This window comes from Podarcis erhardii, assembly GCF_964252035.2.
Source record: "Podarcis erhardii genome assembly, chromosome: 5".
NCBI classification, from domain to species: Eukaryota; Metazoa; Chordata; class Lepidosauria; order Squamata; family Lacertidae; genus Podarcis; species Podarcis erhardii.
The window spans coordinates 38,350,662-38,377,100 of record NC_138509.1 but is presented as its reverse complement, the minus strand read 5'-3'; the positions used below and the strand labels follow the sequence as shown (position 1 = coordinate 38,377,100).

Below are 26,439 nucleotides of genomic sequence, written 5' to 3'. Positions count from 1 at the left end.
AAAAGGCTTAAGTATGCAGTTGATAGTTAGCATTGCTACCTGATTAGGAATGCACACATTGCATATTAAGTTCCATCCAGCAGTGGGCTGAGTTGGATGCAGTGCAGTGCTGGTGCTGTGTCTATTGGTGCTGGGGAGCTGTGAGCAAGCGCTCCAGGTTGGCAGTGGCTATACATATTTGCACATCTGCAGGATGTTGCCACTGCCAGTCCAGAGCTCTCCCAACCTCACTGCTGCCTTGGCCAACCCCACCTTGATCGTGGTGAGCAGCAGCAGCAGTGCAGCTATCAGGAGGGCACTACAGCCACTGCATCGCCGCAGCCTCCACCCTATGTAATGCTGCATGATTATTTGAAGGAAAGGACATCTGAATATAAGAGCCCTGCTGCATCAGATACAAAATCTGTATCCCAGAGTGGAATGCAAGACTAAACTCAAAATATGTTGCTTTATTAGAGGAGAGCTGATTTGGGTGATTGCATTCCTAACCCACAAAGTCTATTCTGGATAAGAAATGAGCCCATTTCCCCAAAGTAAAAAGTCGTTATCTCTAGGGCTGGATATTGCTTTTAGCTGACCTCTGGCCACACTGTCAGTATTCAAAGGGGCCAAGAGACACCCATGTGTTCCACCACTGGAAACAGTCAATTGACCTTTTAATTCTGAGCAAGCCCTTGTAGTTGTAAACCCCAAACAAAAGGAATCTGACATCCACATTTAATTGACTCCTTTTCTCTCTCTCTCTCTCTGAGCGATTCCCTATGAATAGAATCAAATGCTGAACTCGAATCAAAAGGTATCTTCCCATGAACATGCAGGCTGGGTGACAAGATACAAAGCATTGCTGAGTTGTTCAACAACTTTCTTAAAACTAGCTTATATAGCTATGAGAGATTTCATTTGCCCAGAATTCTAGGGTTCCTAAAAGGAAAATCAGCATAATGTTTAGCAACAATGTTGATCTGCCTTGTTGTTCTTGTTGCTTAGTCATTTAGTCGTGTCCGACTCTTCGTGACCCCATGGACCGGAGCATGCCAGGCACTCCTGTCTTCCACTGCCTCCCGCAGTTTGGTCAGACTCATGTTTGTGGCTTCGAGAACACTATCCAACCCTCTCGTCCTCTGTCGTCCCCTTCTCCTTGTGCGCTCCATCTTTCCCAACATCAGGGTCTTTTCCAGGGAGTCTTCTCTTCTCATGAGGTGGCCAAAGTATTGGAGTCTCAGCTTCAGGATCTATCTTTCAGGATCTGTCTTACTGAAGATTAATTTTTTGTAGTTGATCCCCACCCTCCCATACACGCCCCTTTCTTCAACTCCAGAACAAATAAGGCTCCAATCCTATGCACACTATTGTGGGAATGATGTTCACTGAAATGAATGGGGCTATAGTAGACATGTTTTAGAGATGCTCTACATAGTATTCTGTTACAGAGAGGATTGATTTTGTATCTTCTGTCTTTTGAAAAATCTAAGAAAGGGATGGGGAAACTGGGGCTCTCAAGGTGTTGTTGGACTCCACCTCCCTAAGTGCTTTGAGACATGTGGGTGAGAAGTGTGTATAATTTTTTAAAAATTAAATTAAATTATTCCTGACCATAGGCCGTACTGGCTATGGCTGATGGAAGTTGGATTTCAACAACGTTTGATGGATCAGTGGTTAGACATCCCTGATCCAGAAGATGGAGGGGCTTCTGGGAAGCAGTTCTCTAGGTTCAAGGAGGACCATCCTCCAGCTAGGAAGGCACAGGAGAAGCTACTGAAGGCTCTCCCCTGTGGAAAGTGTCCCGAGCCTTCTCTTCATCTGAGCCTTCTCTTCAGAGGCCTGTGGAACCGCAGAGCTGGGGACCATGACAGGCTGGGCCCCTGAAGGCACTGGCAACGATCTTAGAAATGTCATTCGAATAGAAAGCAAATCTAGCAGGTATGTTACCTAGAGACAAAAATGGACTTCCCACGTTGAATGCAGGGGCCGAGCATCAATGTTTGTATTAGTCTCATGAACGACAACTGCCAAAAATTAGAGGAGTGTCTACCCAAAGCAGACATCTTCTGTTCATGCCAGAGATCCTTCTGATATTCTGCCTTCTTCAACACTAGAGTTTTATATTCTCTTGGACGGGCTACCATTTCTTGTTATTTTTGAAAGGATCCCTCCCACCCTATTAAAAATAACTTGAATGTTGTAGTCATCAGTAGGCTGTTTATCATCTGATTTAGAACAGTTAAGGAACCTGCTGGTTTTCCCAACCCATTGATTCAACAGAGTACAGTTTATCTGCAGCAAAATGCAGTCGCCAAGATAGCTTCTGAACTGATGCTAGGACTATCACACTATCCAAAATATATAAGTAGTACGAAGGCAGGCTTAAGAAGGAAGGAATTATGCTGGCAAGAGGAACATAGAGCTGGCAGGCTCGATCACACTAAACTGCAAGCTACTATTGCATCATTGCAGCTAAATATAATTTTACGGGAACCTTGATACAAACTGAAATAGTCTAATCTTCAGAGGAAGTTCTTCTCTGTGTGCCATGGCTCGGCGAGGCATGTTATGTGGTGAGGAGAGAAAGAGCCCTCTTCGAAGTGATGTCCTACTTTTGGAATGCCCTTCCCTTAAAAGTGTACTTAGCACCCAACCTTTTTATCATTTTGGTACTAAGGAAAGACTGGCTTGTTCGCCCCTGCATTTTCAATGTTCTATTGTATTGCATTGAAATGATAGGTTAGCCTGCTTTGTGGTTTTAACTACTTTTACAGTTTAAAATGGTTTTTGTATTTTGTATTATGTGATTTTGTGTTTTGGGTATTTTCTACTCTGCCGTGGCACCTACTGAGTGGAAAGACAATCAATATTTCAAATAAAGGCTGAATTGTATCCAAGCTTAAGTAAGAGTGGATCTGTAGAAAGCAATGGGCTTAAGTTACTGAGGTACATTAATTTCAGTGGCTCAACCCTGAAATTATTTAGCTGAATACAGACGATGATGTTAGCTTCTGTTGGATGCAAGGACACACAAATTGTTAGTAGAGTCAAAGAGGCATTTCATATGTGACACTATACTGGAGTCACAAAGTGGTTTCCAAACAGTCAAGCAGAAACACCAGAAAGCTCCTGTTGGACCCTTCTCCAGCAGTGAGCCACTTCTGATCTACTGCTGGTCATTTGCAAATGCTACCACACTTGAGGCATCCAGAAACCAGAAGCAATTTGCTAGAATGAATGAACTCCAATGTGTCAGAAAGTCAACGCCAGTCATAGCACAAGTCTATCCTTAGAACTCTCAGATTTCAGGAGAGAGTTGTGTCTTTGAATACACAACTTGGGTGTATTCTGGAGTTGTTGTTGTTGTTGTTAAATTTTCCAAGTAATAGTGAAAGAATACAACCAGTAATGATAAATGTAACAGCTTAGAAAGGCATAAGATTACTCAGTCTTACATTTTAAAAATAGAATACTTCCAAATAACACCCATATAGAAATATTTTTAAAGCAGAAAATTAATAATTTATCCTTACAGGTTTTTATGTAAACATGCTTATGAGTTTTTTATAACAGAAACATGAAGAGGCAGAAAGCAGAATTTGAAAAGACTGTTCCAAATATAACATGCAGCTGAAATGTGTCCTGTCTGGATCTTATGTTGGCATGCAAGGATGCACATTATTTTAATTTGCAATATGTTATGCTATTAAGCTTTTTGGATGGTTTGAATCTATTTTGCTCTTTTTATGCTGATTATTAACCTTTTAAACAATGTATGTGAAAGCTTTGAGAACTGGGGGGGGGGGCAGGTCTTATTCTTTTTAAGTTAAAAGAGAGCCAGTGTGGTGTAGTGGTTAAGAGCGGTAGTCTTGCAATCTGGGGACCCGGGTTCGCGTCTCCGCTCCTCCACATGCAGCTGCTGGGTGACCTTGGGCCAGTCACACTTCTTTGAAGTCTCTCAGCCCCACTCACCTCACAGAGTGTTTGTTGTGGGGGAGGTAAGGGAAAGGAGAATGTTAGCCGCTTTGAGACTCCTGAAGGGGAGTGAAAGGCGGGATATCAAATCCAAACTCTTCTTCTTCTTCTAAAAAAAATTAATTTATGCTTTTACCGTAAATTGGTACACCCATTTCACAATATTCTTCATTATCCTACATTATTTGACTTCCCCACACCTCCCACCATGGTGTTCCTTTTGACTCTTAGTTGGGCTATATATCTTTCTACACCTTGTAATTAATTTAGCTGCTGTTCCTATATCTAGTCCTACTTGGAGATTTATGTAACTGCTATAACTCTTTAAATATTCTCCAAAGGTTTCCCACTCCTCTCTTACGGTATGTTCATCCTGGTTTCTTAACTTTACCGTCAGCATCACTAACTCCACATATTCTATTAACTCATTCCGCCAATCCTCTTTGGTTGGACTGTTTTTGTCCTTCCACATTTGTGCACAGGTTATTCTGGCTGCAGCAGTTGCATAAAGAAAAAGATTTAATACATTCTTAGGTATCTTTTATTTATTTTTCTCATTCATGCATACTTATCGCGATGTTAGGATTTGGAAGATAATATGGTCCAACCTTAAGGCAGGATCCTGAGTGCACGATTCTCTCCCACACCACACAAATCCCTCATGGGAGTTTCAATCTCTCATCTGTAAGACTGGAGAAAAATTAACTGTAACAGGGATCTGTTCAACAGGTCTGTTACAAAGTTGAGCAGGTGTTGTACAGTAGTACCTCGGGTTACATACGCTTCAGGTTACAGACTCCGCTAACCCAGAAATTGTACCTCGAGTTAAGAACTTTGCTTCAGGAACAGAACTTGTGCTCCGGCGGCGTGGCGGCAGCGGGAGGCCCCATTAGCTAAAGTGGTGCTTTGGGGGTAAAAACAGTTTCAGGTTAAGAACGGACCTCCAGAACAAATTAAGTTCTTAACCCGAGGTACCACTTTACATCACTTTTACTTTTCAATTCTCTCCCTCTTTATCACACTCCAGGCCCTTGTTACTGGTTCCGTGGTTCTGTCGCTCACAGTTGCCCTTCTTGTCAATGTTTGTTCATTTCCTTTCTGAAACACCACAACTGCCCTTGTTTTGTGTAGACACAAATATGCAGCATACTCATGCCTTATTTTAGGCTTAATTTAGCACATTCCTGCTTCCAACAAGTGGAATCCAGTAAAAGCATACAGATTAATACATAAATGTTTCTTTTAGATGCCTGCAAGGTCACTTTACTATTAAATGAGAAGTGTAGTTTTAAAATTCTTCTCACCATTAGTTTTTCCTTTGTTCAGGATATGGCCTATTAAAGTTCTGGTGTGTCTGACACGATCCAGTCTTGCAAGTTTTTCCAAGTTCTAATTTTGTAGCTCTGGCCCAGTTTGCAAGAAACAGAAAAGCAAATTGTGTTACCCAACAGCATAGGAAGAAAAGGATAAAACATGACAAATGCAGGAGTCATTGCATTAGTGAAAGAGTATAACAAATTTCTGGACACAAGAAGAATGTTAAGATAAATGACCAAGCAACTTTGGTGTGAACAAGAATCGTCTTCCTGACCACTGGCATATCTGGGAAAGCAGCTTGAATTCTAGATGCCACAAATACAGCACATCAAAGCACACAGTACATTCATAAAAAGAATTTGAGTGCTATAAAAGCCCTTTCCCATTTCTTTTTTTTCCACAGTTCACTTTCGTTTAAAAATATCTCAGAACCCTGGCTTTCAATTCGCATGACATAAAACTGCTTCTGAGAAGAGTTTTTAAAATGCACTTTTCATTAAGACCGCCAGATGTCAGAGTTTTCTACACTGAAATGGCTTTGAAACCAAATTATCTCCTTGCTTCAATCAATGCATATTTTCCGTTTTCACTGGTCACATGCCCTCCTCTATGTTTCCGAACTCTGGTTTTCCACCAGATATCTTCACATGCCAGGATGAGAGGTGCTATTTGACTTTGTAACCTCAGTTTGCGGCTTAGAGAAACTTAGACGTACATACATTACTCCACAACCTCAAGGGTATTTTCACACCTTACATACTTTAACTAATACTGGAAATATAACCTTCTCTCGACTTCCACATCCTTCTAGAATACATTTCAAAGAATACAACCATGTTCCTCCCACTTGGTTCAGTTCAAATTTATTAATAGTCTACAAACCTTCATATTCCGGGGGTGGGGGGCAAGTATTTGATTCCATACACTGCCAGTAGTCTATATGTTTTTGGTTTTTTCCTTATTGTTTTGCAATGTTTGGTAACTGATTCATTCTTAAATTACCGTATTTTTCTCTCTATAGGACGCACTTTTCCCCCTCCAAAAATTAAGGGGAAATGTGTGTGCGTCCTATGGAGCGAATTCAGGCTCCTTGGCTTCAGCGATAGCAACGCGAAGCCTCCGAAGCGCAAAGGGAGCGCTCCCTCCGCGCTCCGGAGGCTTCGCGTTGCTTTCGCTGAAGCCTGGAGAGCGAGAGAGGTCGGTGTGCACCGACCCCTCTTGCTCTCCAGGCTTCAGGGATAGCCGCCTGAAGCCTCTGGAGCGCAACAGGAGCTCCCACTGGGCTCCAAAGGCTTCGGGTTCCTTTTGCTGAAGCCGGGAGAGCAAGACTCTCCTGGCTTCATCAGAGAGGGAGAGCTGCGCAGTGCCCCTTCAGCGAAGCGGGAGGAGAAATGGAAGGGGCTCCGTTTCTCCTGCCACTTCGCTGAAGGGGTGCTGAGCAGAGAGGGGGAGAATTTTTTTTCCGTGTTCTCCCCCTCTATAACAAGGTGCGTCCTATGGTCGGGTGCGTCCTATAGAGCAAAAAATACGGTATGTTTGTGTTTGTTAGTCCTCTTCGGTTTTGTTTTGTTTTTAAGAAAAGTGGAATATGATTAAAATGTTTTCTTTTTAATTGGGAAGAAGATTTGGACTTCGAATCTTATTTTGGGGGAAGTAGGTTATTATTCAGCACATTCAGATTTTAACTTTGAACTCTGGGAAGAAATTTCGAATTGACTAATTCATTTCTGTATAACTCATAAAACAAGCACCATTCTATACTAATTAGCCCAATATTTCTCTCTCTTTTTTTGTCTAGCTGCAAGGAATGCTGGGAACCCATTCCAAGCTCTTGTTAGAAAAGCTTTGGAAAGCAAGCGATGAGTCCAAAAGAGACAGGCGAAAAAAGGATTATCTCAGTATTAATTTACTGACTTGGCTGACGCAGCTAATTAGGGGTTGTAAAAGCATCCACTGGTTGCCAAATGCTGAAATGGTCACAGAGGGCATTAGCAAATACTTCCATGGGGAACTCTAGGACTAGCTGGGATATTTTAGCATTCAGAATTGTGTGTGTGTTTTGCTCATATCCCCCACCCACTGTTTGGTATTGTACAGGAAAAGTAGAGCGTTAAACTGCAAATGTACCAGAGTACACATAAGAAAAGCTACACCTTTCCTAGGGTGAAGTGTGGGTTATGGGTGTTTGCATACCTGAAGTCTTTAATGTTGCCTGAAAAAAGTATGGTGTGGGACATTTGCGTAGCCATCAACAAATTTGCTTTAGGAAGTGACTTCTCAACAGATGTTACAATGCAGGAAGTTTTTATTTGAAGGCAGGAGCACAGTCTACTTCCTTAAAGGCAAATGGTGATTTGTTTTTCTTTTAAACCAAGCATGCATGGTTTTCAGGCTAGCCGGCATGTGAGCAAAATCAAGAAGTGGAGGAAAGCCAGAATGAATGTTTGTGCCAGAGTTTCTGAAGCATTTTATACAGTGGTACCTCGGGTTAAGTACTTAATTCGTTCCGGAGGTCCGTTTTTAACCTAAAACTGTTCTTAACCTGAACCACCGCTTTAGTTAATGGGGCCTCCTGCTGCCGCCGTGCCGCTGGAGCAAGATTTCTGTTCTCATCCTGAAGCAAAGTTCTTAACCCGAGGTACTATTTCTGGGTTAGTGGAGTCTGTAACCTGAAGTGTATGTAACCTGAAGCGTATGTAACCCAAGGCACCACTGTACACACGGAAGAAGGGAGTTACTACAGCACAATGCTAGAGTAACTCATTTCTAGGTTTATTTTCAATTAATCACATTCCAGTGAACTTGAGGTTCAGACCATTGAGCTATCAATAAATAGTACTTACCATCTAACTACTAGATGTGGTTTTATACGTGTTGTAAGCTGTCCAGAGTGACTGGGGAAACCCAGCCAGATGGGCAGGGTATAAATAATAAAATGATTGTTGTTATTATTAATAATAGTTAACTGACCAATAAAATCCTTAATTACTCCCTAGATGAATGCAAAAATCCTTCTAGAATAACCAAAAAGTTTGACAAAGTGAACCGAGACTTTCCAAACATTAATCACTCTGTTTTATAGGAAGTATATCTAATATGTTATTTCCCAAGATCAGTCTGTCCAAATGATAGTAACTGTTTTATTTCCAGTTTTTGGTGGTAAATTGTTTTGGCAAATCCTAATAAATACTACCTCGATTTCTGATCTGAATCAGAATAGTGACTATACTAAGCTGCACAGTATTGTAGTAATTCCTTTCTAGGGTTGCCAACTTAAAAATAAATAAATAAATAAAAATCCCTCATCCATCCTACCACGGACTCCAGTCGTTGCTACATGGCCTCTCCCAAGTCAGATGTTAGGGAGCAATAACCCTGAGTATCATCATCGTACTGACAGTACTGTGACCCCAAACTCCTAATGACTGCTCCCAGCTGCTTTATATAGATGTTAAATAGCAGTTGGGTTAAAACAAGTGCCCTGTGGCACCACATAGTGGAACTGCTAGGGAGTCAAAAAGCACTCTCCCAATGCTGCTCTCTGGACTTGGTCCCATAAGTAAAAAAGAAAAAAGGTAAAGGATCCCTGGACAGTTAAGTCCAGTCAAAGGCGACTACAGGGTTGTGGCACTCATCTTGCTTTCAGGCTGAGGGAGCCGGCGTTTGTCCACAGACAGCTGTCTGAGTCATGTGGCCAGCATGACTAAACTGCTTCTGGTGCAACAGAACACCGGGACGGAAACCGGAGCGCACACAAACACCGTTTACCTTCCCGCCACAACAGTACCTATTTATCTACTTGCACTGGCGTGCTTTCAAACTGCTAGGTTGGCAGGAGCTGGGACAGAGCAACGGGAGCTCATCCCATCGTGGGGATAGGAACTGCCAACCTTCTGATCGCCAAACCCAAGAGGCTCAGTGGTTTAGACCACAGCGCCACCTTCATCCCATAGGTCCTGTAAGTAGGACTGGAACCGCTGTGGCACCGCACCCCTGATTCACATTCCCCAGAGCCAGCCCAGGAGGATACCATGTTCAGTGGTATCAAAAACTGCAGAGAGAGTGAGAGAGCAAGAAGCAGGAGCAAGGTTCCTCTCTCCCTGTCTTGCTTTCCGTAAAAGTCATCCTTTACAAGTAACTCATAACAGGCTTGAACCCAGAATGAAACAAATCTGCAAGGCAAATACAGTAGTCAAATCGAGATGTAGCTAATACATATAGGACCATAGTCAGGTCTGAGCATATCAGGAATAGGTGCAACTGATGTACCAGCCAAGCGGGGGAAGCTCTACCCATTAAATTTCTGCTTCTCATGCAGATCTTAATGGCACATGAATTGAGGCAGAAAAAAAAGCTGTCTGCCCCTTTCCTTATCCATATATATATATATCTCCATAGGAATTTGCTGATTTCGAGACCTAGTCAGGCATCCCCTAATTATGGTACATACAGTGTGTGAAACTAGTTTTCTGTTTTGTCTTACAGTGTAATTACAGGATTAGTATTAAATATAGATGGTTTTCTAGAGTCTGAAATGCCACATTTTCCTAATGCAGATAAGAATCATAATGAGAAGCAGGGATACAGTACATTTGAATTTGAAAACAGTCTGTAGATACACAGTTTTGCTGAGATACTGCATATGCCATATATATATGGGTTGAGGGTTGGTGGAAACACTTAGTTCCACTCTGAAATCAGTTTTAGCTGAGCCAGCAATATTCCAGATTTGATTTCAGAACCTGGACTGGATTCCATTCCACACTTGTGAAGAGAACAGGATTGCCAGTTCTTGAAAATAAACATTATATTACCCAGGCAGAGTTATTGGTGAAGCATGGATTTAAAGGTGAAGTCAAGATTACAGTTTTTTGGTGGGTCCGCATGTGGAGTTCAGTGGTCTGCAGTAGGCCTGGAGGTAAAGCTCAGTGCAAAAATGGACTCTCCCAACCAAACTTTCTTAGTAGTTGCTCCCCCTCCCCTCCAAAAAAAATCCCAACCAGGATTTACAAAATGTTAATAATATTCAGAAACCAGTGAGGCAACAAGATCACTCTGCTTCTGACCTGAAAGTCAGCACTAGTTAACAACGTAGGCAAAGGCATACTAAGGCTGAAACTGCAGAGCTAGAAATAATCAGATTTAATTTTGCTCATTTGAGCTTGGTCAAGATGATTTGTTTTCTCACTACAGCTGTTGAATAGCAAAGCTAGGAAGACTGAAAAGGTGCATGGTCACTGAACTTACCTTACCTTTGGGCTTTGTCCCACTGACAAGCACCTCTAGCATTTCTTGGCCTTTTGGACAGACTGTTTGCAACTTGTTTTTCTAAACCCATTGTGTGTTTACCTGTGCATAGGTATGTGCCAACCTTCACCCCACAATCAATATATTAGATGTCCAAACAGTGGCGTAGCGTGGGTTGTCAGCACCCGGGGCAAGGCAAGTAATTTGCGCCCCCTAACCCGTGGATTTGCGCCCCCTAACCCGTGGATTTGCCCTAACCCCAGATGTTGCGCCCGGTGCGGCCGGCCCCCCCTGCACCCCCCACGCTACGCCACTGTGTCCAAAGAGTAAGTCTTGCTTTCACTGCAGAACTTCAACATGACTATCACTCTGGATTTGTACTGGCAGAAATCATGGATTTCAGCTGAAGACTAGTTAACTTAAGGTACTTTACAGAACAAAAGTTGCGTTCCCTATGTCTCATCCTACATCGCTCAGGAAGGGCCCTTGACCTTCTGGAAAGGTTTGGAGGGTCATGGGTAGTTGCAGGGAGGACATGAACTTGCTTAAGTTATCTTATCTGAGGAACTGAACTCATGCTTTCCATGCTATCTGGTTCTCATGCTTTCTGCGATAAAGTTGGGGTTTTAAATCCCTGTTTGGAAGTTCACCCTGCTTTTTGCTTTTGGAACACAGCAGAAATGGTAAATCTATCAAATTCAGCTTGTGTGCAAGTAGACAGATGGTTATAAATTTTGTAAAAATGACACGCTCAAGCTTATGTTACACCAAGATAAAAAATGCAGTGAAAACTTTATAAACAGAACGTTGCTGTCTTCAGTTTGAAAGGGTCTGCAAATAAACACTGAAGTCTGTGCTAAAATATATGTTATTTGTCTGAGTGATAACAGTAATACAAATTTGTCATTGTGTGCAATAGTAATATTTATAATCCTAGTGATACGGCAACCCAATAGTTCAACTGGAGGAAGCCAAAAAAAATCTTCTAAATAAATAGGAATAAAACTGGGTTTGGTGATGTTAAGTTCTCTAGATGAGGAGTCATGGCCAAGGGCAAAGACTCACTGAACACCAATGGCAGAGTGGAGAGGCACTGGATGGGGCCTCCACTGGTAGAAATCAAGATTTGGATGGCATCCTGTCATGCATTCATGAGCATAAAACGTGGTGAATGGTGTTTGCTCCAATTCATCTGTAAAGAGTGAGTTTTCCTGAGGAAAGCAGTGGGGCAAATGGGAAATTGCTTGGACTCATGCCTAGAAAGTATGGGACAAGCAGAAAACGTTGGACCTGTGCCTTCTAGCCATGGGGCAAGTGGAAGTATGGGAGAGCCCTGAATGCCTTCATTTCTGAGTAGCAGTGTTCTTTGACGCCTCTCCTTTCCCTCAAACGCTCAAGGATTGCAAGACTCCTGGAGCCTCAGTGGACATTCTGTGGAAGCTCCAAAAAGGAGACTCATCCAATTAATCCTCTTGCTTGCAGTTTTAATAATCATTCATTAACCTGTGTGGGGTTTTTTATGCACAACATTCCTGGGAAGATTTTGCACTGTACAACATGTGCCACTTCCCCTCCACAGTATCACCAAGTGTTAGTAATAAAGAGTTAATAAGTAACCAGGACTTAATCCTTCAGTGGCATTAAAAGAATATGATTACTTAACTCCACAGAGTAATCTAACTGTCCTCCAGCTAAAGTGAAACTCAGGTTCAATTAACTCCTCATTTGTTTTGGCTGTTCCCTACAAAAACACTTCTCTCTCTCTCACTCTCTCTCTCTCTCTCTCTTTCAGAATTTATCAGAATATGAGATGAACAGATTCTGTATAATGGACCAGCCGTAAGTTTTCACTTTTTTGGCCTTCACAAAGTGAACAGATGCAATTCATAGTTAATTTTGTATGATTCATATTTAATTTAATATCCTCCTTTCATTCCCCCCCTTTTTTTACATAGAAGAGAATCATCCAAACTGCTATATTTATTTTGTATTTGGATTAGAACAAACTGGCTTGGCCTTGCAGAATAAATTCCACCTTTCGTTTGGGTCTATATCAGCCATAAACACTATGAGTTTATTTTATTTTGTGATTCAATCATGCACAAAGTAAACTGAAAAACAAGACAAAAGCAAAGGCAAAAAATAAAGATCAGTCTCAAAGCAGCAGATTGGATACAAATATATTAGTCTGTTCTTAATTCTGCATTATAAATATATTAAGTACATTAAGTATATTCACACACACATATATATGTAACACATAAGTTAATATATGGATGTATAAATGGTCCAAACATCATAAATGGTTTCCTATAAACAGTAAAATGTACCAGTAACAAAAGAAGAAATATTTGTTTAAAAAGCAAGTCAAAAGTGTATTTACAAATGATATAACTTCTAAAGGAAAGACAAATTAACCCAGTCTCTATTAATTCAGCTTTACTTGAAAACCACATATGGTCTGTTCTGATCCCTGATATTCTTTTCTTAATTATTTGTGTGATTAAATACCATCTATTTGATACTTCACTAAGTATTGACATATGATGCCATAATGTTAATTTTTTATCACTTCCAGCTTGTTCTAATAATTTCCAAATGAAGTCCTGTTTGCTAGACGTGTGTCCTTACTTCCAAGTCTGAGCTTAAAAATCCTTGCTGGTGTAATTATACACAGGACAGGTTACACTTTTTTTAGTTGCAGGTGTTGCAAGGTTTGCATCTGAGCCCACAGGTGTGTCCAGCACTCGCACATACTCAATGCACACCTTCAAGAGAAAGTGGAATCTGTTATGAATACACATTTACCCTTAACCTTATGCCCCACACTGGGAAAGAAAGGTTGGTTTATTACATGAAATAAAGGTGGGAAAGTATATGGATGCTGTTTCAGACAGCAAACTTCCTGCTACATAAAAGTAAGTCTTAGGTTGTGGTTCTATACACACTTATGTAGGATTAAATACCATTGAGCTGTTAGGTTTACTTCTGAGTATCTATGCATAGGATTGCACATCAAATTGCTCAAGCAAAACAGCTCTGAAGTAAAAGAATTTTGATCAGGACTCTTGTGTGAAAATACCCTCCAATGTCATTCAGGACATTTAAATATTTAAATATCTATTTAAATATCTTCTTAATTTCTAAGTGCCTAAACGTTGGTCATAGGTAAGTAAAAGAACCCTGGAAAAATAACATATTTTTGTAAACATTTCGAGCCCAGAACTGTCTTTGTTTTCAACACAGTGACTGCACCATAATTATAACTCCTTCTTGAGAATATATTTCCAAATTGCAGGCCCAAACCAGACAATTATCTGTAAGATTCACACCAGTTTTTGCAACATGCAAAGTACTAAATTCTAGTCTCCCTTGCAGTGCTCATTAAGCAGTAACTCGTGTGAGTTATGTCTGGAAAGGTTAGGGTGAACACAGATGTTTCATATTTTATATTCACATTTTTAAAAAAATATTGCACATTACTCACTAAATCTTCATGGTATTCCTTGATTGGTACCCAGGAAGATTTAGCTAGCTTAGCTTAGCCCCCAACTTCCAGCTCTATGGCTGCAGAGTTTATTCCTCATAGAGCTACAATTCCCAGCACCCTTAACAAACTATAATTCCTAGGTTTATTTGGGGAGGAGGATGTACTTTGAATGTGCTTTAAAGGTACAGTGTGCGCACAGCCTGTTTCTCCCATACAGGCTCTTTCCTAGAATGTTTCTCGTTGGTCTAAAAAGTTGGTGAATGTGCATTTTAAAGATTTTTGTATCCACTTTCTTTTTTTATTTTCGTTAGAAAAAAACCCAAAAACTTATTTCAGCTGCTGTTTGTATGGACAATTTATTTGCTGGCAGCCATTCCCATCAGTAAACAAGGGTCTGTCATGTGGTGATTCACATTATGTAACTGCTTCCTTATGAGAAGAAAATATGCACCTATATTTACCAGAATGCAATAGAAGATCGCTTAGAAAATAAAGTGTAACCATGGTGCCACAGTATCTTTTTAAAACTTCCTCATATGTTGCACTTGCTGGGTAACTTTGTACAAAGCCATGATCTTTCACTCCATGGCCGTTTCAACGATTGCTTGGGAGACTTTCAGTTACACGTAATACATTAATTTCCTACTGCACATCCTTTGTTGAGAAACTATTGATGTAGGAATTCAGATTCAGTAGGGTCAAAATGAGAAGGAAGCATATCTTTGGGAGTGCCTGAAGTGTCATGTGAAGAAATTCCAGGAAGTAATCAGCTGTCATATTCCAGAATTCCCATCAAAGGTTCTCTCTCATATACTCTTATATAATATATTCTCCTTGATTTATCAGGATCACTGATAAAAGAAGTCTATAATTATGGAAATACATATTTTTTTTCCTCTTTGTGAGTATCTGGAACAAATTATGCATTTGGATATGAATATATTCTACATACACACACACACATTATGTGGTTAACATGATTTCAGAATGTGTGGCCATTGTGCATATTGAGCACACATCACAGAGAATTTGCTGTGTTTTATTTTAGCAGCATGAGCAGGCAATATGCATAATATCCAAGTGAGGAATTTGCAAAGTGGAAGAGTAATGCATGAAGTGCCCTATTCATGTTGCCAAGTCATGCACATTTCCCAACATCACTTGGAGACTAAACGTATTCACCTGTCAATGTCCCCTGCTTATGCTGTTCAGTTTTGCTTATTCACTATGGTATCTGTTGAATCTGCACAATGGGTGACGTTTATGCACGTTCTCCAATGACTTCAAATTAATTACACATGCACTGACTTATTTTTACAAAATGATGCATTGTATCCTCACAGTGGGGTGAGAAATGTGTGCATCAAAACAATTACAATTCCAGTGCAAAGAAACCAAAATTCTTCAGCATGAAAACTCAAATGTATTCAGAGGCATGCAACCGAATACAATATATGCCTATACAGTGGTACCTCAGGTTACATACGCTTCAGGTTACACACTCCGCTAACCTAGAAATAGTGCTTCAGGTTAAGAACTTTGCTTCAGAATAAGAACAGAAACCGTGCTCTGGCGGCACGGCGGCAGCAGGAGGCCCCATTAGCTAAAGTGGTGCTTCAGGTTAAGAACTGTTTCAGGTTAAGTACGGACCTCCGGAACAAATTAAGTACTTAACACGAGGTACCACTGTATTGGTTTATTCTGCCACAGTAAACATATCTTAGCAACAGGGCACTTTTGTATACATTTGTATATGCAAATTTATATGTGTAGATGTAAACTTCAGGGGAGAAAGCAAAGTTGATTATTTTCAAAGTGTTTTGGAGGGAGCAGTCAATCTGAGACGAGATGGAAAAACCCAGGGTGCAGGACTCTTGAACCACCTCCAGCAATACCACAGTTTAGAATAATTAACAATTTGCCCTGCTCATCTGAACCAGAAGATAAAATAACAAAGATGAGGCCTTGCCATTTTTGCAAGGTCTGAGGCCCCCGCCCCCACCCTTCCCTCTTTCCAGACAGTCTGGTAGAAAGTACTGCACCTGGACCTCAGCAGTGAGAAGAAACCTGCCTTTCACTCAAGCATGAAGAAACTGCACATTTAGATTCTCAAGCTCTGTAAGGAAGGAAACTGTGAACAGATGCATCAAGTAATCTGAAGTCCTATCTCTTTCGCATTCGACTCTGAAGTTATTTGTGGCTAATGTGCTGTCACCATACACCAGGCCTCGTTCCAATCTGAGGACCAGAACGCTCAATTGTTGCTATGATTGCCCCATGCTATAAAAGCCATGTCACAAAACACAGCTGAAATTGCCTTAAAGTATTATCCCAAACAAAAAGAGAAAAGTATTCTCAAATTTAAAACAGTTTTAGCTAACTAGTAATAGTTTGAACTATCTTTTTTTAATGGCACATTGCAACCAACAATTGTATTTTTGCTATTTCATAAAAAAGAGAAATGTGCAAATGATTCCACATTGGCACATTTCCCCCTGTCTGTTTTTCCAATTCTGATTTGTTGTTCATAGTATTCTCTAATTAATTTCATTTATTTGAAATACTGGTCTTTAATTAGCACACTTACTAATGAATTAGCACACTAACTGTGAACTTCTGTGCATGTTTACTCAAGTGTTAAATGGGGCTTACTCCTTGATGAGAGTGCATAAGACTGCAGTCTAAGTGGGAAGACAGTTTACCTCTTTTATGTCTTTAAGATATATATCTCCTGGACAGCTCACTTTTAAGAAATGCAAATTCAAAATTCTGTTCTCCCATACAAGGTATAAGCCCACTGTCTTTTTGTAAAACAACAACTGACACAAATAGTGCATTCAAACACGGGAAAACAAAATGTTGTTGTATTTTAGTTTTCTTATGCAACAAAATAAACCCAATTCTTCTGCCATTATGTGTCATGGTATCCTAATAATGGAAATTTTAAATCACTCATATTCCATGGTCTGAGAGCTGCACAAATAATGGAAAAAATTCTGTGGTAAACCATTTACAAACAGCAAATTTCCAGCTTCATGTTACATTCCTAAGACATAAAGAGGGAGATGTTTCTGTCTCTCTACAGAGTATAGAGTAACCCTATACTCACTTACCTGGCTGTGTGTCCCATGAACTCAGCATGGTTTACTTCTGAGTAGGCATGTATAAAACTATGCTGTGTGTTTCTTTAGCTATGTTGCTTGGTTAAAACATTTGAAATACTTCAGGAAAAAATATTTTTACTGATACATATATAGATATATTAAAAGATGCCTGCTTATGGGAGAAAAGCAATGACAAACCTAGACAGCATCTTAAAAAGCAGAGACATCCTTGCCAACAAAGCTCCGTCTAGTTAAAGCTATGGTTTTCCCAGTAGTGATGTATGGAAGTGAGAGCTGGGCCATAAAGAAGGCTGATCGCTGAAGAATTGATGCTTTTGAATTATGGTGCTGGAGGAGACTCTTGAGAGTCCCATGGACTGCAAGAAGAATAAAACCTATCCATTCTTAAGGAAATCAGCCCTGAGTGCTCACTGGAAGGACAGATCGTGAAGCTGAGGCTCCAATACTTTGGCCACCTCATGAGAAGAGAAGACTCCCTGGAAAAGACCCTGATGTTGGGAAAGATGGAGGGCACAAGGAGAAGGGGACGACAGAGATGGTTGGATAGTGTTCTCAAAGCCACCAGCATGAGTTTGACCAAACTGTGGGAGGCAGTGGAAGACAGGAGTGCCTGGCATGCTCCGGTCCATGGGGTCACGAAGAGTCGGACACGACTAAACGACTAAACAACAACAACAAATATAGATATATATCTATTGCTTTAATGAGATGTTAAAACACTACATAGTCAGATTTTGACCTGAATCTTACCGCTAAACAAAAATGGTTCCATATTGAAGCCTCGGATTCAAACCACTACTTAATAGTTAAGCCTAGGGTCTAAGTTATGATCGACATATGGTAAGATCCAGGCCTCCACAGCACCATTGGGTGAACCTGTATTTCAGGGATGGAGAACCTGCAGACCACCAGATCTTTCTGGGCCCCAGTTCCCATCAGCATAGGCAATGGTTAGGGATTTTTAGAGTTGCAGTCCAACTTATGTAGAGCCTCTGCTTCCCTCTCTCTCCTGCATAATAACAGGTAAGTCAAAAAAATCAAGCCTTTTAGTTGATACGAAGCAAAAGTCCCCCACTGACTGAAGAAGCAATCAAAATAATTTTAAAAAAATAATAAAAGCAGAAGTGTTAACTGTACCTCCAAACTGCGATTTTGTTCTCAAGGGAAATTAACTGTGGCTGGAACAGTTGCTAAGTGAATCATGAAGACAGATCCGGCATGAGAATGTGCTGTTTTCATGAATGCCTTCTGACTGTCAGTGTTTCCTAGTAGAAGTGGAACTGTACTACCTAAAAGGAGTACGTGTGGCCCTCCAGATGTTGTTGCACTGCAACACTCAACATCCCTGGCCGTTGGTTTTGCTGGCTGGGACTGAAGGGGAACTGGAGTCCAACAAGGAATCTTGGATGTGCATTGGCACAACTTGTTTTTATGTTGGGACTGGAAGATTTTGCAAATCCTGCAAAATACAGTAACCTCAATAATGCCAGGTTGGAATGAGCAGGTTGAGGACCAGAGAGCTTGTGTGATTGCTCTGTCATATTCCAGCAAGAACTCTAATTACTCCAAATCTGCTAATTGAGTTACCCATTACAGGACTGTAATGTGCAAAAAAGAAATGTCCCAGCTGCCTTTAGAGCCACATTTGCAGAGGAGGCATTTAAGTAACTGAAGCATCAAACTGAAAACCTTCTGAAGCCATATAAATTATATGGCTTTAGTAGAAGTGTTATAAGGAGTTAAGTATAAATAAGTATTATAGTATTAATGGAAAATAAGGTTAAAATAAGTTAAGATATTTACATGACAGAAAATAGTGAAAGATGGAAAGGAATTGCTGAAACAATTAATAGAAGTGGAATACAAAAAGGGAGGTGAGAGGAAGTCGATGAAATAAGGGAATGAAAGATAAGGCATTGAAATGGTATGATGTATGTTTTCAAATTGTTTTTGTTCTGGTTTGTTTAGTTTAATGCATTAATGTTGTGTGGTGTATTGTTTATATATTGTATTGTATTGTTTTTTCTTTCTTTCGTTTTTTCTTCTTATTTCTCTTTTTCTTTTTATTCTTGTTTGTAAGGTTTAAAAGCAATAAATATTATTTTAAAAAAACAAACAAACTGAAAACCTTCTGCTGGGTGTCATCCCCCCCCAAAAAAAATTTCTCTTATTATAAATCTGGACTTGCATCAGGAGGAAGGGCATAATATAAGAGCAATAAAAGAAAAAGTGAGGGGAATGAGAAATAAAACACATACATATTGAAATCGTAAAACACAATTTAACACATCTCCTGCAGCATTAGAAATCTTGGTGGAGTTGTCCATCTTTGTGCATATACAGTCGTACCTCGGAAGTCAAACAGAATCCCTTCCAGAAGTCTCTTCGACTTCCTCAATGTTTGACTTCCAAAGCACGGCTTCTAATTGGCTGCAGGAAGCTCCTGCAGCCAGTCAGAATCCACGGAAGCCCCGTCAGACGTTCGGCTTCCAAAAGAATGTTCGAAAACCGGAACAATCACTTCCAGTTTTCGATTATTCGGGAGCCGGAACGTTAGACTCCCAAAGCTTTCAGGAGCCGAGGTACGACTGTATGTATATTTAACACACATGACTGTCCTCAAAGAAGCCTGGGAAACATAGTTTGTTTAGGGTGCTGGGAACTGTATATCTGTGAGGAGTAAACTACAGTATAACATTTATGGATCTGTCAAGGTCACAAAACCTTACAAGAAGAGAAATGATTCATTTTGGAATTAGGTTTCAAACCCTCATGGTTGAAACCAGGTGGTGACATTGTGAAACTCCAAGAGGCACACAAAGTTGCAAAAACAAAATAAAATAACATAAAATAATTTTTAAAAAAACAATTCCTTCCAGTATCACCTTAGAGACCAACTAAGTTAGTTATTGGTATGAGCTTTCATGTGCATGTACACTTCTTCAAATAGCAAAGAACAGGTGTTGGAGGCACACTGAAGAAGCTGCTTAATTTTAGCATCTTCCTGAATTTGAGAGTGTGATAATATCTGTAGCGCCCAGACACAGCATTAGGGATGGTGCAACTGCTACAGTGGAGACTGGAAGCACTCTTCTCAAAGCATCTTAACTTCACATGACCCTACAAGATGCTTCAGCCCACATGACCAGAATAGGACCAGAGCGGGTGGTGCTATGCTCAGTTCCTTTCCATTGGGCATGAGGCAGAAGTACCCAACAGCACCCAGTCAGGATGCAATGTGGAAAACATCTGAATACACTTGGACTTGAATGCCCAGGTTCAGTGTCCGCACCATACATTCAAAACACGCGGCTTTCCCCAAAGAACCATGGGAACTGCAATTTTCTAAGGCTGCTGGGAATTGTAGAAGTCAGCTACACTACCCAGGATGGGGAAAGCCAGGTGCTTTAAATTTACAGCGTGGGTGTGTAAGTCTGTTACATGACAGTGGCCAGCAGCAATGAAAGTGCATTGCTTGTTGTTTTTCCAAAAGAGTTCTGTTGTGCCAGTAGTGGTTTAGTCATGACCCGGAAAGCTGTCTGTGAACAAACGCCAGCTCCCTCAGCCTGAAGCGAGATAAGCACAGCACCCCATAGTCACCTTTGACAGGACTTAACCATCCAAGGGTCCTTTACTTTTCCAAAAGTCCTACTTGAGCTCTGTAACTCTCCAACGGTTTGAGTTATACCAGACTCCCAATGTAAATTCGACTCCCAAGCTGCTGTTCAGCCACTGGTGCTACTGGTAGCTTTCCTTCCAAGGCAAATAGCAGCTTTGCAACTATCTGTGGGTACATCATGACTGTGGTGTGGTTCATCTCCTCCTCCCCATGCAGTAAACATAGTCCAAATCCTAAATCCTGATCCTATTTAAGTATTTTTTAAAATAGGAAATGTATCCACCCATTTCACACACCATCCCACTGACGAGATTTCAGCATGCATGCACACAAGCTGTAGTTCATTTCAGCTGCGGCTGCTACCACAATCAGCTGACAGTTTTTGCCTGGTTCCAGGTTTAACAGTGTGTTAACATGCAGCCCCCTCACTTTTCAAGTTCCTTCGCAGAATCTGTTCTTGCTCATCGAAGAGGAACAAAGGGTAGCGTTGCAAAATACAGTTGCCACGTTACTCTCACTATACACGGTATCTGGTATCTTCGCAGCCCCTCGCCTTTGTTTAGATCAGTGTTTGCTTGCTGCTAACACTCCCTAGGTGACCTTTCTTTTCCTGTGAAGGGAGGGGGTCAGCACGTTGCATTCCCATGTTAACCCTCCCTTTACACTTTCTTTTCAGCAGCATTCCTGGGCCAAAAGCAATGAGGTAGCGCAAATGAATTGGCACTTCAAGAAAGATACTGGTTGGCAAAGACTAAGATTGTGTGTGTGCATTACTGACTTAAAACACAGCTTGGTCATTCCCCCCCCCCCCAATATGCATCGAAGTTCCTTTAGGAGAAATGCTTCAAAACACAGCATTTCATAAGAAATAGCAGGGCACCTGCAGGATATGGTTTGTACAGCGCTTGCCCAAGCAGTGGTGGGTGCATGTTGGATGTAGGGTAAATGGAAGTGTGTACACGTTGTTGTTGTTGTTTAGTCGTTTAGTCGTGTCTGACTCTTCGTGACCCCCTGGACCAGAGCACGCCAGGCACTCCTGTCTTCCACTGCCTCCCGCAGTTTGGTCAAACTCATGCTCGTAGCTTCGAGAACACTATCCAACCATCTTGTCCTCTGTCGTCCCCTTCTCCTTGTGCCCTCCATCTTTCCCAGCCTCAGGGTCTTTTCCATGGAGTCTTCTCTTCTCATGAGGTGGGCAAAGTATTGGAGCCTCAGCTTCACGATCTGTCCTTCCAGTGAGCACTCAGGGCTGATTTCCCTAAGAATGGAGAGGTTTGATCTTCTTGCCGTCCATGGGACTCTCAAGAGTCTCCTCCAGCACCATAATTCAAAAGCATCAATTCTTCGACGATCAGCCTTCTTTATGGTCCAGCTCTCACTTCCATACATCACTACTGGGAAAACCATAGCTTTTACTATACGGACCTTTGTTGGCAAGGTGATGTCTCTGCTTTTTAAGATGCTGTCTTAGTGTGTGCACAGCCTGACACAAACAGCATCTCAAGCAAAAGAGAGCATGAAATGATCATGGGAAGCATGATGCGCACACATTGAAATTGACATGGAAGAGAATGTGCTTGCCTTTCATGAGCATAGAAGGCGCGATTTGCAGAGATCCACCACACTGAAAGAGAGCCACTGCGGTGTAGCAGTTAAGAGTGTCAGACTAGGACCTGAGAAAGCAAAGTTCGAATCCCCACTTGGCTATGAAGAAGGATCACTGGGTGAACCTTGGGCCAGGCACTGCCCCTCAGCCCAGCCTACCTCACAGGGTTGTTGTGAGGGTAAAAGGTGCTGGAAGGAAAACCATGTACACCACCTTGAGCTCTTTGGAAGAAAAGTGAGATATACAGTGGTACTTCGGGTTAAGTATTTAATTCGTTCCAGAGGTCCGTTCTTAACCTGAAACTGTTCTTAACCTGAAGCACCACTTTAGCTAATGGGGCCTCCTGCTGCCACTGCGCCGCCGGAGCATGATTTCTGTTCTCATCCTGAAGCAAAGTTCTTAACCCAAGGTACTATTACTGGGTTAGCGGAGTCTGTAACCTGAAGCATATGTAACCTGAAGCTTATGTAACCCGTGGTACCACTGTAAATAATACGACAATAATAAAAATGGGATTCCAAATGTGTCTGGATGCAGCCCCCTTTATGGAAGGAGCATAAGGAGAGTCCTGTGGGTACAGATCCACAGAAAACCAACATTCTTTCTGCAACAGCAAGTCGGCTGGGCACACCAGGAAGAACTCTTCATAGAATCACACCAGGAAGAACCCTTCCCGGTTTCTTGTCTCCAATATCTGCTATTCCGAGGTAGTCTGCACTGGAACATGGAGGCTCTACAAAGCGAACTTTGTGTGTTGTTGAGGGGCGGGCGAGGCATCCCATTGCAAGAGAGGAGGGCCTTTCAAGGCAGCAGAACGTGCAGGAAACTCTTCCAGGTAGCAGCCGCTTCAAAGCCCCGGGACTGCGGCAGGAAGTGTTCCCAGCTTGATCCCTGGGATGAAACGCCCGCGGCGCGCGAGGCAAAGCCGCGAAGACATCAGGAAGGACTTCAGCCCCAGACGGGGGTGGTTTTGGACACGCCCAATAGGTGCGGATCTTCTTCAAGTTTGCACAAACACCCTATTGCCAGCCAAGCTGGCTCCGTCACATGACCCCCTCGAAACATGAAACCCGGCCGGGCGCTCGGGCAAGTTTTGCTTCTCGTCCCAACACACGAGGAGTCGCCTGGCGAGCCGCGCGCAAAGGCGGCGCTAAGGGGATCCGCGAGGAGGCGAAGCAGCCAGGGGAGTCATCAGGGGGAATCCAGCCTTTCTCTCTCGGGAACGAGCCAGGAAGCCCCCCTCAGTCCCTGCCGACTCGGATGCCCGTTTGTCCGAGGCAGTCGCCTCGCCTGGCAGCATGGACAAGTTCAATAAAATCACGGTGCCAGCGGGACAGAAGTTCAGGTATGGTTTGAACCGCGTCCCTTGTGTTCCTCTCGCGCTTTTACGCCAAGGCGCAGAGGCTGTTTCTTTCTCGGAGGCGCGCACGAGGGGGATCTGGGGGACAGAAGCAGGAAGAGATTTTGTGGCACCTTAAAAGAAAATGGGGGAATATATTAGGATTTCCTTATCTATCTGGCGAACTGGCTTGTCTTCTACGAAAGCTTATGTCATTAAAAAATAAAGTCTCGAAGGTGCCACTAGAGTCCTTGCTTGCAGCAGGCTGACAGCCTTAACCACTCTTTGGAAATGGTCAGAGAGGATAAATTTGTTTGTATGTAAGAAGATAAAGCAATCGAGGGAGGATTCAAAATGGTTGTTAGGGTAGCAGGCTGCAGAGTTGTACAGTTTTCTCAAATGGGACTCGAAAGCATTCAGGGAAGAAGACTGTCTCCAATACTTTGATGGGATAGTAAACAACAACAACATCCTGTGAATCGCTTGCTTCCAGATTGTTGCTAGCTTGGGGTGGGATTCAGTGGCATACCAGCAAATTCAGGTTGGGCAATTACGGTCGGTTGGGAGGTCTTGGGCAACCAACTCACTTTCCTGAAAGATTGGATGTTTGGTGAGAAGGAATGGGACAGGAATGGGCAACATCATCTAACCTCCCCAACAACCAAGCAGAATGCATGCTCAGTGAAATAGCTAAACATCATCTCATCTCCTTGCAAACAAGTCAGGATGAAGGTGCAGTAAATATGTCATCTTGAAGCACCTTACGTTTCCATCTTGAGAAATGCTTCCTTTGTTAAGTGTCAGCCGGTCACTAAAAGTGCAGTTGCCCAGCCAAGCTGGCAGGTTTGTGCCTCAATGTGCTAGCACGTATTCAGAACCGTTTGGGAGCCTGACATGTGTTTAAATAGGGATACAATAATGCTCCCTGTGTTCAAATTCAAGAAGCATTGCTGTTTATCACATTGGTGCATGCATCCTTCCTTTGTGTGGGCAGTGCCACTATCTTTGAGCTGTTCCTCTTCTCTGCGTTGGGCATCCATCTAGAATTTGCACAGGTGCTGCACAGTTGGCAGGAAGTGAATGTGTAAGGTGGTGTGGTTTTTTGCATGAAACTCTTCAATAGCGTTTGTGGCAGCTTTCAGATTTATATTGCAAAGACAAAAATTAGTCATGGTCGGTTGACCGGCTACTGAATGCCTTCCAAAGATATCTCCAAAGAGTAGGACTTCTCTGTCTGCTTCACAAGGGAAAACCAACTACTGCAGATACACATGTGTTCTACAGGTGTTTCTGCAGCAAACATGTCAAGTGTGGGTGATGCCATGCAGGTGTGACTCAGCTACACCTGTCTGGGAACTTTATATCACAAACTGGCTTTGAGACAGAGTGTTTCTGAAAGTGCTCTACTGAAAATTAATTTGAAGTGGAGAATTAATAGTGCCCATGGGACTTTTGATGATGGGACATGTAAAAATGTTCTGTGAGTCAATCGATCTAGGGGAAGATAATTTGGTTGGAATAAAAAGTAAAATCTAAGAAACCACATTTTTATGCATTGCATTTCTATACTTCCCTTTGTCCTATAGGAGCACAGAGCAGTTAACAAAATAGTAATATATAAAACAAAAAGTATATGCCTCTTAATTGTAGTAAAATTGCAGTAAACACTTTACAAGAAACATTTAAGCCATCAGTAAAATCATCGACAAACAATAACAAATCAGTAATCGTAAGCACTTAAATTTACATACCTACAAATGCCACAGCAATTATACTTTGCAGCGGATTAAAAAAACTATTAATTCAAGGTTTTATACAGATATCCCACCAAGCAGCTCAAGGTGACGTACATGGTTCTCTCCACTACCATCACTTTATCTTCACAACAACCCTGTGAGGTAGGTTAGGCTGAGGGATGGTGACTGGCCCACGCTTACCCAGTGAACTTCATGGCTGAGTGGAGAATTTAACCCTGGTCTTCCAGGTCCTAATCCAACACTAATCTCTACTACACCATACTGGCTCTTTCATGTGATGTCAGTGAGGAATGATATCAATGTGAGAAAACAAATGCAATTACATACACATAAGGCAATTGGATGTTAATGAGTTACCAGTGCTTTGAGGATGCAGGAAGGAACAGGTACGCAGTAAAGGTAAAAGCCTTGTCCGATGTTCATCACTGTGCTTGGAGCATGGATAGAGTAGTACAGGAGGGCTGACAAAGCATGTAATTCGATTTCATCAGCCCATATTAGCTAAAGCAATTATTGCAAACTAGCATTTGGCAGAGGATGGCTGAATAGCTAAGCCTATTTCTGTAAATTTTGCAGGACTCTCTGTTCTTTCCTGACAGAGACAGAGAGAATTTATCTTGCCCAGTGTGCTAATTCATCTCAAGTCTTGCAATAAGGCAGGATATATCTTTAAACAAATATCTAACACAATTGTATAAGGGTGGCTGCTTGGATTTAGCACTGTTGTTCAGGACTTTTCTCCACAGAATAAGGGAGGAGCCTGGAGTCAGTGTTGTGTTGAATACCACTTCCTGCCGAAACTTCTACATGTAGTAGCATGTCGGCACTGCTAGGCACATTTCAAAGAGGCGCAGTCTGCAATCCCATGCATATTTAGTCGGGAATAAATGCTACCAGAGTTAATAGGACAAGAAGTGCTGGAAAGTGGGGGCACAATGACGTGAGTGGGAACTTTTGCAGCTCCCCACCCCGATGGTGAGAA

General features: G+C 41.9%; 1 protein-coding gene across 5 annotated transcripts in view; it reads left to right on the top strand.

Annotated features, from left to right (window-relative positions):
- BLNK (B cell linker) overlaps window positions 1-26,439 on the top strand; it is a 97,658-nt gene that overhangs the window by 25,327 nt on the left and 45,892 nt on the right. For 3 of the 5 annotated variants that reach the window (XM_081863281.1, XM_081863279.1, XM_081863280.1), the window contains one exon: window positions 12,314-12,360. In XM_081863281.1, the coding sequence (XP_081719407.1) occupies window positions 12,314-12,360 (47 nt within the window). Of the gene's footprint in view, window positions 1-12,313; window positions 12,361-23,501; window positions 23,707-26,439 lie in introns of those variants that run through there. The other 2 variants (XM_081863282.1, XM_081863283.1) reach the window with 2 other exon arrangements.